This window comes from Danio rerio, chromosome 15 (assembly GCF_052040795.2).
Source record: "Danio rerio strain M-AB ecotype USA chromosome 15, GRCz13ab, whole genome shotgun sequence".
Lineage (NCBI taxonomy): Eukaryota > Metazoa > Chordata > Actinopteri > Cypriniformes > Danionidae > Danio > Danio rerio.
The window spans coordinates 27,172,138-27,186,155 of NC_141035.1; the positions used below are offsets into that span (position 1 = coordinate 27,172,138).

The 14,018-nt window shown below is 36.5% G+C and overlaps 1 protein-coding gene across 8 annotated transcripts in view; it reads left to right on the forward strand.

Moving 5' to 3' along the window:
- The window catches only part of sez6b (seizure related 6 homolog b), a 369,655-nt gene that overhangs the window by 304,913 nt on the left and 50,724 nt on the right, over positions 1-14,018 (forward strand). For 7 of the 8 annotated variants that reach the window (XM_087284203.1, XM_087284201.1, XM_087284202.1 and 4 more), the window contains exons 5-8: positions 1,700-1,885; positions 5,376-5,544; positions 6,064-6,230; positions 12,011-12,205. In XM_087284203.1, the coding sequence (XP_087140329.1) occupies positions 1,700-1,885; positions 5,376-5,544; positions 6,064-6,230; positions 12,011-12,205 (717 nt within the window). Of the gene's footprint in view, positions 1-1,699; positions 1,886-5,375; positions 5,545-6,063; positions 9,580-9,691; positions 9,764-12,010; positions 12,206-14,018 lie in introns of those variants that run through there. The other variant, XR_015509446.1, reaches the window with a different exon arrangement.

Here is a 14,018-nt window from a genome sequence, read left to right on the forward strand (position 1 = left end):
CAAGTTTCAGGTCTGTAAAGTCTAAGAAGGGAAGTGTTAGTTTTTTTTTTTTTTTTTTTTTTTTTTTTGTACAGTTAGTTAGTGTGATATTCAAAGAGGCATTTGCAGATTAGGAAGTGAAGTGGAGACTTCCCACTGTAATAGAATAAGAATGGCAGAACTAACGCTGCATTAGGTTTCACCTTGTGATATCAGTGTAATTACAGGGTATATCCCCAGGAACTGTCCACTCAATATAAAGTGTAAAATGGTTATAAATTACTGTGTAATTTATAAAACCTAAGCTTTTGTGCAACTGTTTAACAGCAAACTTCTATCAAAAAAGTATAAGTGTGTATAGAAATATGTCTATGTTTATATGTTGTTTTAGGGTAAATTGTAGAATCAGTAATTCACATTAAAGGAGTAGTTTATCAAAGATTGTGTTGTTACTGTCCTGTTACACATTTGAACTTACACATACTATTCAGTGTGTTGTTACATGTGTAAAGTGACACCAGTATTACCCAAGTAAATACTATGTACCAGAGTGTACATACACTGTAGTTACATGCTACTTACACAGTTACCGTGTAAGTTCACAAGTATAAGCGACACGTAATATAAGGTGGGACCAATATATATTTATAAAATCCAGTCCACCAAAACTTATTTTAATTGTTTGGTTATTGAATGTTTTGGTCATTCTGAATCAATATTGGCATTTATTTATTTACTTTAAATATTTACAGGAATTTTAAAATATTCAGCACCGTCAGTTTGTTTCAGAATCACTTCTAACACTCAACGACAAAACACTTTCTATTGAAAAAACTGAGTGGCTAGTAACTTTATTAAACAATTAGCCACATGCTAAAAGTTATTGGCAAGCCCTAAGTATAACCAGACATTTCAGTTGTTCAGTGTATTTTAATCTGACTAAGCAATCGTCAGATCGAAATGTCAGTTAATATGATTTTCTTTTTAAACACATTTGATCAGGTGAGAAACTCTTAGAAGGAAGCATTTCTCCAACATGTGATGTACAATTGTTTATTTTTAAATAACTCCATGTATAACTTGCAGTTACATGTTTTATACAGAAATGGAAAAAGAGAGGCTAAAGTCTAGCACATCATCTTTAAGTGGCCTAGAAAAAGTCACAGCATGAATCAGACTTTTGCAAGACTGTGTAAAAGTCCAAATGAATTGAGTGTCCAGTTATAAAAATATGATGAAGAATCTGTGCTAGTCTCAGAGGTAGAGATGGTTTGCTTCTATTGTGACCATTAGGCCAAATGTGAGTCTAATCTATCATCTTAGGCAGCTAATGATCGTCTCCATGCATCCCAGCAGGCCCACTTTGGCTAGGGAAATGGACAGTGCTCGTGGTTCGGGTTTATTTGTCATCTTCGCCATGTCCCTTTCCCACAGAAAAGGTCGGCTGCGGTCTGGAGGATGTGGAGAGAGGACATGCATTGGGGACAGCCCCTCAGAGGCCATATTAAACTGAAGGAAAGAAAGACAGATGGAGTTTGTTAAGATAATAAGTCTTCTCGAAATAAGCGGGAGTCGCCATAATGCAATATTCAAACTCCCCACAGACCTCAGTCTCAGGCTAATGATAACTTTAGAGCTGCTTCAGATGGTCAGTTAAATAAGTGTGTTCTGGCTGTTTTAATTGTGTGAGTAATCACTTATAAATTTCTCTCCCTTTCAGCTTTTGTGTTGAGTTGCAACTTCCCTGATAGACCAGCATATGGGGATGTTTCAGTCAGCAGCCTGCATGCAGAAGGAGAGGCCTATTTCTACTGCTTTAATGGATATCAGATCCAGGGTCCGTCCACACTGACGTGCCGCAACGCCACCATACCATACTGGAGCGGCAAAGTGCCACGCTGTCTTGGTGAGTGAAAAACATTATGACGAATTTCGTTTCTTGGGTTAATGAACATTCTGGGATTTTATTTTATTTTATTTTATTTTATTTTATTTTATTTTATTTTATTTTATTTTACTTTATTTTATTTTATTCTATTTTATTTTATTTTATTTTATTATTTTATTATATTTATTATTTAAATTATTTATTTATTTATTTTAAATAATTTTTACTTTTTATTTATAATTTTTTTATTAACTTTGTTTTACTTAATAACATTCTATTTTATTTATTAACTTGCTATTGTCAAATAGGCCAGGTAATAAACAATGTATATCATTGTTCATAGTCAATAGACTTAAATATAGAACAATAATTATTATAATGCTAGTGTGGCAAAAGAATGTGTTAATTTTACATTACATATATTTTTTATTATCTGGTTAATTGTACAAACTTCCATTAATTTATTAATTACTTGCTTACATAACTGACTTAAACAAAAAATAGTACTACAGTAAGCCAGGCATTATTAATGTGTGGCAGAATCACATGCTATCCTTATCTTTTAATAGTTTTATCCATTTGTTGTTATAAAAACCTTTTAATTCTAGTAATTTTAAGCCATTAACTAATGTGTCTGCTCAAAGACAAGAACCCTACCTTTAAAATATCAAATAGAATCAGAACCAAGTACTTCCACTGCAAAATGACAACATAGACAATTGTGCAGCAGAAATAATACCTGTTTTATAAAGAATTAAAGTAAAAAAAACATTAGGTCCATATTTTAACGATGAGTGCATCATTCACCTCCATTAAGCACCTTTTGCAAACCGAGATTTTTGCTTTTATTTCAACCAACACTAAACATATCTGAACTGCTAATTGATGTTATTCCCCAAATGTGGTCCATCAAGCTTCACTTGTGAACCCGAATAATTCCTTTAACCTGATAGTAATGGATCTGTGCTGTTGAAACAATAGGTGCACATTGCTTCCAGATGGCGGTAAACAAAGAAGAAACTAACCAACATGTCACAGGTGCCCTTTCACCAGCTAGCCTTTTAATTGCAGGCTACTCCAAAGGGACCATCCCTGTATTGAGCACACTATAACAAAAGCACCAGCTAAATGACAGCTAATTACCAAAATCTGCAGTATTTGATCTCTGCCCCTGAGAAATTCAATTATGAAGCAGTAGCACTAGTCAGCACAGCCGATATCTTTACAAGTGCAGGAAATCTATGAAACACCAGGCTCTGCTTTTAATGAAGTTTATTCAGTTTGCATGTAGATGCGGCAAATGTACGGTTTTTACCTGCCAATCATAAACACAGCCTTGCTGATTTGCATCATTGTGAAGCCGCCCTAGAGTCGCTCACTAGCAATTATCCTTCGCTTTCCTTTTTTCTTCGTCTCACTGTAAACATACACCCACAAGTCATTGAGTCATTCAGATGCACAAACGATAGTTTCTGCGCAAAGAAACAAACCTCACGCCTGTGTAAATATTTAGTCCACGCAGGTGTGATTTAACTTGACAGAGGAGAAACTCCCGGTGCGGTTGCTCCCTCCTCCTTTAAAGTTAATTGGAGCTTGATCATTGATTTTGGCTGCAGTGGTGGGAACAGAAGTGTTTGCGCTACAAGGCAGTGAATATTAACAAGCGTACCCCCTCAAGGCAGCCCGGTGTGACAGTGTGATTGACAGCCTTGCCTCCTCTGCATAAATAAGGACTTTCTGCGCCTCGATCTCTTCGGAGAGCCGAATCCCAGAGCTGAAGAACTCTTCCCTCCTGCATGACAAACAGAACAACATCTCCGATCGCAAACAAGGCTGAGCTCCCTGAAGGAGGGCTGTTTTGATGAAGGATCTCATTTAGTGTTTTGGAGGCGCGAGTCGTGAGGTGGTTTAGTTAGCCTGGGGCTGGCAGACGCGGCCTACAGGACCTGGGGTTTCTCATTCTCGCCATTGATTCTGAGTGAAATCGCATAAACGTGCCGTTTTAGAAGTGTGCCCCTGCCATGCTGATGCAGGCCTGAGTCGGACTGTCAGAGTCTGATTACTGATCAGCATGGGCAGGCTGCCAGGGAGCAGGGCTTTGGGTCCACTTTAATTATGTTCTGTCCGCCTGACTAACCTTCAGCCGTCAAGCTTAGAAGGTTTTCTCCTCCTCCTTGGATGAAAAAGACGAGCTCTGTCTTGTTTGTTGCCTTCAATAAAAACTGTTTACTAATGCTGTCCTTCTCTGTTTAAATCCTTCAGTCAATTATGTGGTACTCTTCTGCATCTATTCATTTTAGAATGACTTCACTGCTTTCTTATGTTGTTTTGAGCTTCTGGATTAAAACTAAGAAGTTTGGCCCTGTTTACTCAAGGTATTTAAGGGATGAATTACCCAAAAATTTGAATTCTGTCATCATTTACTCAGCCTTGACTTGTTCTGTTGAACACAAAAGGGGCGACACGGTGGCTCAGTGTTTAGCACTGTCACCTCAGAGCAAGAAGGTCGCTGATTCGAGTCCAGGCCGGGTCAGTTGGCATTTTTGTGTGGAGTTGGCATGTTCTTCCTGTGTTCACATGGGTTTCCTCTAGGTGCTCTGGTTTTCCCCACAGTCCAAAGACAAACCGTATAGGTGAATTGTATAAATTGTCCTTAGTGTATGAGTGTCAATGAGTGTGTATAGATGTTTCCCAGTATTGGGTTGCAGCTGAAAGGGCATCCGCTGTGTAAAACTTATGCTGAATAAGTTGGCGGCTCATTCCGCTGTGGCAACCCCTGATGAATAAAGGGACAGCCCCCCCCCCCCCCCCCCCAAAAAAAAAGTATAAAATGAATTAAGTACTATAGAGCTGTGAAACATAAACTTTTAGAGCTGACAACCAAAGAATGCTAATGAAAGCCACTGTCCCTCATGGTTAAATTGTGAATTTTGCGATATGTACATTCCAGAAAGAAACATTAGGACTACATTTGAGACATTAAAGGACTTTGGAAGAAAATGTTGTTTTTTTACTTAGAATCTAGGCACAGAAATCCCATATTGTCTGGCTAGACACAGTATTCAGTTAAGCACAGACGTTGCAACCATTTTAAAAGTATCCATATAATGTAAATATGTGTAGAATGAAGAAATACTTTTTACTTCATTTCCCATGTCATTGCTCTTTTTTACCTCATGGAATGAAATGTCAGAATATTGGTGAAAGTAGTAGGACATCAGGGTACTTTTTTGCCTACTTTTTATGAATATTGCAAATTTAGACATGCAGCCTATTTTACAAACAAATTGATATGTCTAAAGGTGCCCTAGAACCATAACACTGTGCCCTCACGTACCATGTATTTTTATTATTATTGCTACACACTTGTTTCTAGTCTCTACAGTCGTGCGGTATGAAAGAGTTCTGTTATCCACACCTCAAAGCTCACTCTGAGGGTTTCTTCGACCTCCAGCTTTTCCTTTTCTTCTCAATGTCATCTGCTTCCTTTCATTTGTGCTTTGAACAGTGGCCTGCGGTGGAATGGTGAAGAATGCGACTCTCGGCCGCATTGTGTCTCCTGGTTTTCCAGGCAACTACAGCAACAACCTAACCTGCCACTGGGTGCTGCAAGCCCCTGAAGGCCACCGGCTGCATGTGCACTTCGAGAAGGTGGCCCTCGCTGAAGACGACGACAGGTCAGTCCCAGTCAGCTATTCTTCACTAATTAGTCATATGATGCTCTATAAAGTCAGTCAGAGTGTCTGTTCACAGTGCAGTCATACTCCAAATGTGGCGTTGCTCTTCAGGGCGTTATATGATACAGCAAGAGCAAGGCATGATAGGAAGAACTGCGACTGCAAGAGTGAAAGTGGATGAAAGTTTCTGAGATCAGACACTTGCTCTCCTTTAAAATAATTTAGAATAATCAAACCCCCTCATGCAGGCGTGGAGAGAGTGATTAGAGCCCACTCCGGGGCCTCAGGAGGGGGATTAAGTTATTTTTATTAGCAGTATCCGCTTTTTTCTGCAGGCTTTGCTAACAAATGGACTTTTAATGAGGTCACTTGCTGCTCAGCTATTCAAAATCATATCAGGCGATTATTATGCAAACTGCCAAAAGACAGTACTAGAAATCGGAGGAACGTTACGTCTGCTGCCAAACAGATTTGCTGTTTTAAAGGAGCTCAACTCTTCTGTTCTGTTGACGCTTGCAGGTTTTTGATCAAAAACGGCAACCATATTGACTCACCCATCGTGTATGACTCGTATGAGGTGGAATACCTTCCTAATGAGGGAGTCGCTAGTTCCTCCAGACATCTCTTTGTGGAGTTCACTACAGATGGTTTCGGCACCAACACAGGAATGGCCATCCGATATGAAGGTAAGAACCAATAAAACAGGTGCAGGCAATTCAGGGCTTGAAAGGACTGGATTCTCCCGTACCAAACGCAATCAGACATACAGTTTATGTGGGTCCTTGTAGATTTGAAATACTCAACTGATTCAGGCCAAAAAATGAGTCATGAATGGATACTGTGTGATTTAAAAAAAACAAAACAACCGAGCCAGATTTACTAACAGCTTGTTCCAGCGCAAACTGTCTTTTTGGCGTTAAAACAGTGCTGTCGGTATTTACTACACATGCAGAGAAGAAAAGCACTGAAAAGGCTTAAAACACAGCTATTTTTGCACCTGAATTTTCAAAAACAAAAACAGTTGTCACAATGTACATCTGTTGGATTATCTCACTTAAATACAGGTTTATTGTAGTCATTGTAAAAAGGTTTGTGAGATTTTCACAGTATGTCTGATAATGTTTTTTCTTCTGGAGAAAGTCTTATTTGTTTTATTTTGGTTAGAATAAAAGCAAATTTAAAAAAAAAAACATTTTAAGGTCAAAATTATTAGCCCCTTTAGGCTATAATTTTTTCGATAGTACAAAACAAACCATCGTTATACAATAACTTGCCTAATTACCCTAACCTGCCTAGTTAACCTAATTAACCTAGATGAGCCCTTAAATGTCTCTTTAAGCTGTAAAGAAGTCTTGATAAATATCTAGTAAAATATTATTTACTGGCATCATGGCAAATGTAAAATAAATTAGTTACTAGAAATGAGTTATTAAAACTATTTTTTTTAGAAATATGTTGAAAAAATCTCTCTGTTAAACAGAAATTGGGGGGGTGGGGGGGAATAAACAGTGGAGCTAATAATTCAGCTAGTTAACAATTCTGATTTAAACTGTATATGTCTAAATGCTTATCTGTTATTCATATTCTTTAGCCAATCCCGATCATCCCTCCCAATCATCCCCATCCACTGAATTGGCTCTATCACCAATAGCTGGTGTGTGGTGAGCTCACTAGTGCCTTTGTCTTGTGGCTGCCCTCGCATCATCCCAAGTGGATGGTGCACACTGGTGGGGATGTGGAGAGACCCCTAACTCTCCTCATTGGGAAGCGCTATGGGTGTATATCCATACACAATAAAAACACTATATAAATACACATTACATTACATTACAACGAATAAACAGGGCTAAATAAAATCAATCTTTTTTTTCAATATGTGCACCATAGCTGCTCTTACTAATTAATTGCATTTTTTAAGTAGGCTAACTTATCAATAAAGGCATATAAAATACATTGAATGTTGATTTTCTTAGCACCTCCACATACTTTTCTGCCCCCCAAAAAAACTTGCACATTACCTTGTCATAACAGATCATCCACACCTTAAGAGCATTAAGCTTTGCTAATTTGCAACTACACTAGTTTGCATTGCATTTATTGCATTGGTGGATATGTAAATACGATGTTACTTAATTGTACTTTATTTTGTAAATCATTTACAGAAATTTTGACACCATCGATGCTGTTTTGTAATGCAAATTTGTACTATTTTGTCAATTTGGTTCATATTATATGCATTTTCTTGAATATGCAATGCAAATGCAAACAGAAGCATCAAGATCATTTTACTTCAGAAACTAGGTTCAAGTCGTACACACTTCCTATTGATTAGATTATTTCAGATCTACACCACCCTAATCAATCCAATCAGTTGGATTAACTGAGATACTTAAATGAAGGCTTTTACAGTCCACTTGAGCCATCAATATAATTGTAAATAGATTATTTCTTGCCAACATCATTGCAAAAAGCAAGCCTATTACAAGTGTTCCTCACTTCTCTCAGATCCAAGTAAAATAGCATGCTGCTTCTCCAAATCCATTTTATTGCATTATTTCTTTTTCTCAGTTCAGTTTAGGGGACATTTAGTGTAGATCATATGTTTTTAATTTATTTACTAATGAGATAGTATTTACATTTCACTTATTAGCCATTTGATTTCTGAACTACTATTAAATAATGAATTAATTCCTTACATTTATATAACGCTTTTCTGGACACTCAAAGCGTGACGGCAGCCATATTGCGCCAGTCCGCACACCACACACCAGCTTATTGGTGGAGAGGAGAGAAGGTGATTATTTGAAAAATGGCGCTCACTGAGCAGGATAGAGTCCCCTTCACTATACTTTTGCAGTGCATATACCATGGTTCGATTTAATAGAGTATAAATTTAATTCAGTTTTTAGTCACTCTACAGCATTGTTCACAGGACATCGTAATAATGAGAACTTGATAGGAGCTAGCATTTTTTTTCTCATCTATCCTTCACCGGTTTGTCTGTGAGCCGGGCCTTACATGGCGGTGGTTAACGAGTTCAATGGTTGTTTGAAGAACACATGTCCTCTACAGAGCCTCAGGGCTGTGCCAGAGACAAAGACCATACCTTCCGGCACATTCCCCTTGTTGCTTCAATTCACACCAAAGATCCCCTCTCCCATGTGCCTTGCTAAACACTCCTTAGATTCCTGGCTCAAATGAGATTTATTCAGATTAAATCAAATGGAAATCGAATGAGGCAGGCAAATGCAACTCGACAAGGTCATTAAAATGAGTTTTAACTGGAAACAGAAAGCGCAGAAATTGCATGCCTATTCCCTCTGACAGGTCAGGCGAACGTTTGTTCACAGGGATGTCATGCGCACCTCTCAGGACCTCGCAGTCATTATCCGGCGAGATCAATCTAATCTCATTTACCATGTCGCAATCCGATTATGCTATCTACAATATACTAATGTGCCTTCACGGCAACCTGTGACAATTCAGCTTGTCTTCGCACGCTCAGGATGCCTCTCTGAATTTCACACCAGGCAGAGTGCTCAGGATTTAATAGTCTTTCTGATTGAAGTGCTGCTCTCCTTTTTCTGTCATCATAAACAAATTGGATCTGTTTTTATCAATTTCAGTAGACTAGAAAAAGCTTTGATCTGGATCTCTGTGTATCGAATGGCCACACACAAAGTACTTGTTCAGTATCTGAAGGCCATTTAAACCAGACTAATTAAGATTTATGTAATTACTGCACTTCAATGCAACATTTATATTTGCTGAAAGTATCATAGTGTTTATCATAGTTTTCTGGGATGTTAGCCAACAAACTTCCTCACAAATCTCTCATTTAAAATTTATATTTTCTATTTGAGGCTTACAATAGTATATTTGTGCATATATACAAAGACTATAGAATACACAAGACATGTCACTCGTATAGTTTTAAAAGGGGAAAAGGGTCAATATGGCAAATGAAGCCCGTCCTACTAGTACAAGAGCCAATTATCGATAATTTGTGACACGGCCATAAATTAAGTTGTTGTCGTAATCTCGTTCCTTTCGAGTTAATTTTATTTCCCCATTCAGACAGACTGCCCAAACATACGTTTCAAAGAAACTACTTGCCTTAACGGGAATTTGATATACATTAGATTAGTCAGTACTAAAGCCAAATCTCGAGCTAATCTAACAAAGCAACTTACAATAACGGTCCAAAAATTAGTAGCCCAAATTTATATGAAAAAATCTAGAAAAAAATAAATAAATAAATAATAACTAAAATAATTAAATTGTTGAAATTTTGTAATTGATTTATTTTTGTATGAATTTAAATGTATTACCTTTTTATTTCTAAATATGTTCTGTGACTAAAATGTTATTTAATAGATATATCTGTTTATTAATTTGTTTTGTTCAAATGCACCAAAATATATTACCTAAATTGACTGAGAAATTGATCAAATATTCATTTTCAAAATGGGGTGTACTCAATTATATATTTATTCTTTCATTCATTCATTTTCCTTTCGGCTTATTCTTATTATTTAAGGGTCACCACAGCGGAATGAACCACAAAATAAGCGGATGCCCTTTCAGCTGCAACCCATCACTGGGAAATACCCGTGTACTCCCACAGTCTCACACATACACTACGGCCAATTTAGCTTATTCAATTCACCTATAGCGCATGTCTTTGTACTTGTGGGAAGGAGGAAACCCACGCGAATACGGAAAGAACATGCCAACTTCACACAGAGATGCCAACTGACCTAGCCCCTGATATATTTATTTACATTTTTGTTATTCTTTTGCATTTTATTTATTTAGTCAAAAATACAATGGAAAATGTTACTATTTGAAACTAATCCAGTTTTCAGTGTTAAATGGTACTTCAAATAATATAATTCTGATTTGCCTTTCAAGAAATATAATAACAATAATATTAGCATTGTACGAAATTTGTGGTCATGTTTAATTTTTAATATTAGAGTTAAATATAGATCATCTATTTATCAGCTATTTATCAAGTTAAATATAAAATAATTTATTTGGGATTTGAGTATATTTTATCTTTCATCTACATAATGCATGTTTAACGAATAAGAGTATTGATTTTAATTAGATGAACTATTTTCTCAAGCAAGATGTGTAAGACAAGGGGAAAACAAACAAACAAACAAACAAACTTACATAAAAAAATGCTTTTATAATTTTTCTTTCCTATGGGAGCTTGACTCAAGGCAGTAGCACAAAATGTACGTTGCATATCCAATTATGTGCCAATTGGAACTCATATATCCATATAAATCTAACTTCTATGCTGATGCCATCTTATATAATCTTTGTTTCTGCGGTTATTAAAGAGCAAGAATAAACGGATGATTAAAATGGCTCATTTCTGCTTCTTTTAGAGAACGCAGCCAGATGAAGTCAAAGATGAATAATGCAGATGTGTCTGGGGAAGGGGGTGTGGGGTGAAAACAGTTTGCTGTAATTGGCAGAATGGCCTGTGTTTATTAAATAGCGAGCTAGGCTGAATATAAAGCTGAAATGTGGGTAGGCTAATCTAGCGCACGCATGAATGAGGCCGGACCCGGAGGGATATCAAAGCCAGTGTTTACCCATATTCTGAACATCCTCATCTTAAGTCTCCTTCTCTCGTCTCTAATCTCCATTCTACATTCTCAGACGAGCACAACAACCAATAACGCTTCAGCCAGGCGTGACGGTTTGTTGTTTCCCTGAGTGAGTTTGTTCATTCACGTTTCACATTTATTCACATTGTCGGCCCATCTCTCTTCCGTTTAAGCTGGTAAGTGGCCTTGCACGTCTGGCTAAGGTTGATTAACTAACAATCTCATTCCAAGGGCAGACAAAAACCTTGGGTTTGCGTCCACGAGAATTGTTATTGGTGGAAATCAGTGGTACATTCAGCAAACTAAATGTTTTTTTTTTTTTTTTTTGCATTGGTACTTATAAAGTCTCTGTGAGATCTGAATTTACAGTGTTTATTTTGCCAGCAAACTTTGTTATTCCTCAGGTTAATCAATGCAAGTTAATTCACTGAAAAAAAAAAGTTTGTTTTGGTAATGAAAGTCAAATTAAAATCTCTGTTGATGTCAGGATTCAACCCCAATAGTCTTAACAACATCCTCTTACCATTAATTTATTAAGAAGGGATGACTTGCCAAAATAAATCCCCCTCCTATTCAATATTCAGTTTCAGTTGGAAATACAGTACATCAACATACTGAAATAATTCTCCTCCACTTCTGACTCTTGCGGACTTTAAATTCGAATTGTACACCATTCTCTGCCTTTCAGACATAAAATTATGTGAGAAGGTTATGGACTGAGCCAAACGGACTAACTGCCTTTGTAATTTAAGCTCTTCTGAAAGGAGATGCATGTTGATGGTGGGGTTTGGACTGTGATGTGCGTCTCGGAGCAGGTGATTTATGGTGTGTCCTCTCAGCTTTTGCAGCGGGGCATTGCTACGAGCCATTCGTCAAGTACGGCAACTTCACCACCACTGACAGCACCTATGCTGTGGGCACGGTTGTGGAGTTCACCTGTGACCCCGGATACACTCTGGAGCAGGGCTCCGTTATCATCGAGTGCATGGATCCCAGCAACCCTCAGTGGAACGAGACTGAGCCCACCTGCAGAGGTGCGTCTGTGTGAATGTTTGAATATGCATGCGAGCTGGGGTTAGGACAAATTTAGGTTACACTTTATTTTGATGGTGCTTTTGTTGAATTTAAGTTGCATTTTATCTGCAGCTAATTCTCATTAGATGATTGGGGTTAGGGTAAGTTGGCATGTACTTGCAAAGTTTCTTATAGTCAGTTAAATGGCTGTTGAAGAAGCAGTATCAACAGATATTAAGCAGACAGTGGACCATCAAAATAAAGTGTTACCCAAATTTAGAATTAAATCTCCTTCAGTTGAATCTGAAATGCCTTTTAAACCTTTAAACTTAAAATAAATCTATATTTTAAATAAAGCTGCATGATTCTGGGTAAATTGAGAATTTCTTTTTTGGTTACAGTATGACCATGATTCTTCTATTATTATAAATAGACAGCTAAACAAAATACCATAATTTACTATGTTATGTAACATTGCTAAAATCTGTTTGAAAAGATTGAATTTATTGGTCACACTTTGCAATTGAGTTTCAATAGTGATATTTCCTGACATAATGAACAATACTCATATACTCAATACTCAATAATCAGTTTATTCATTTATTGTTAAAATCCAAATTCATGCTTGTTGACATTAGTTAATGCACTGTGAGTTAACATGAACTAACAAGGAACACATTTATTTTTATTGACTAATATTAACAAAGATTAATAAATACTGTAATAAATGCATTGCTTGCTGTTTTTCATGTTAAGAAATACATTAAATGACATTAACTAATACAACCGTATTATAAATTGTTTCTCATTTTTGAAAGATCTGTTTGAGTGACTCAGAACAAAAGCTATTGAAATAATGATTCAGTGACCCACTTGTATGACAGCAGTTGTATTACCAAAATAATTAGCTCTTTTGAACATATTAAATGAGTAATTCAGTGACTCAACAGCATTTTATAACAATTCTCTTGAACAGTAATTCAATGCCAAATATAGTTAAACGTCCTTTATTCATTTATCGATTCAAATATTTATAATTTCTGAGAGACAGCGCATCGGCAGCCATCAGCCAGTCTTTGAGCAAAGACGGTTGACGGTGTTCATTATCCACAAGATGGCTACAGAGACCGTATAATAATAAGCCCTAAGAGAAAAACAGTATAATTTCTAACTACAGCTGATCAAATCATATTAAACAGGTAAATGAGTTTCCAAGTCGATCTCTCTCTCTCTCTTTTGCATGTTGTAGTGCTGTGTTAATACCATAGTAATATCGTGATCTTCTGATTGCAACAGAGAAATACTGGGAGATCTTTGTAGACTATAAGATGGCATTTCAGGTAATTAAATAATGTTAAAACGTATTATTGTCATTATTGTTGTTGTTTAAAAATTATTATTTTAGTTAGAATTAAGTTGTTGTATTAATATTAATATTTATAATAATTATAATAAAAGTATGAATTATTGGTGTTGTTGCTTGTTATTATTCATTTAATGTTTTATTTAAGAACAAATCACAATAAACTGACTTCATCCAGCTTAGTCTCTGCTTTAATTTCATAATAACAGTAAATAATATTAAGTCATTATTGTTTTTATTAAATATTTATTGACCTGACAAAGGATATTAACAAATTAATTATAAATAGTTAAAAGGGTTTACCCAATTAAGATAATATGCTTAATCTACTGAGAGCTAAAACTACACACACTCAAGTAAAAAACACTGTCATGCACAGCTGATTCTAGAGTTCTCTTTTCTCTGTTGACACGTGAGTGTATATGCGTAGGCCATACATTTGTATATATGTGCGTCTATTCTGCATCTGC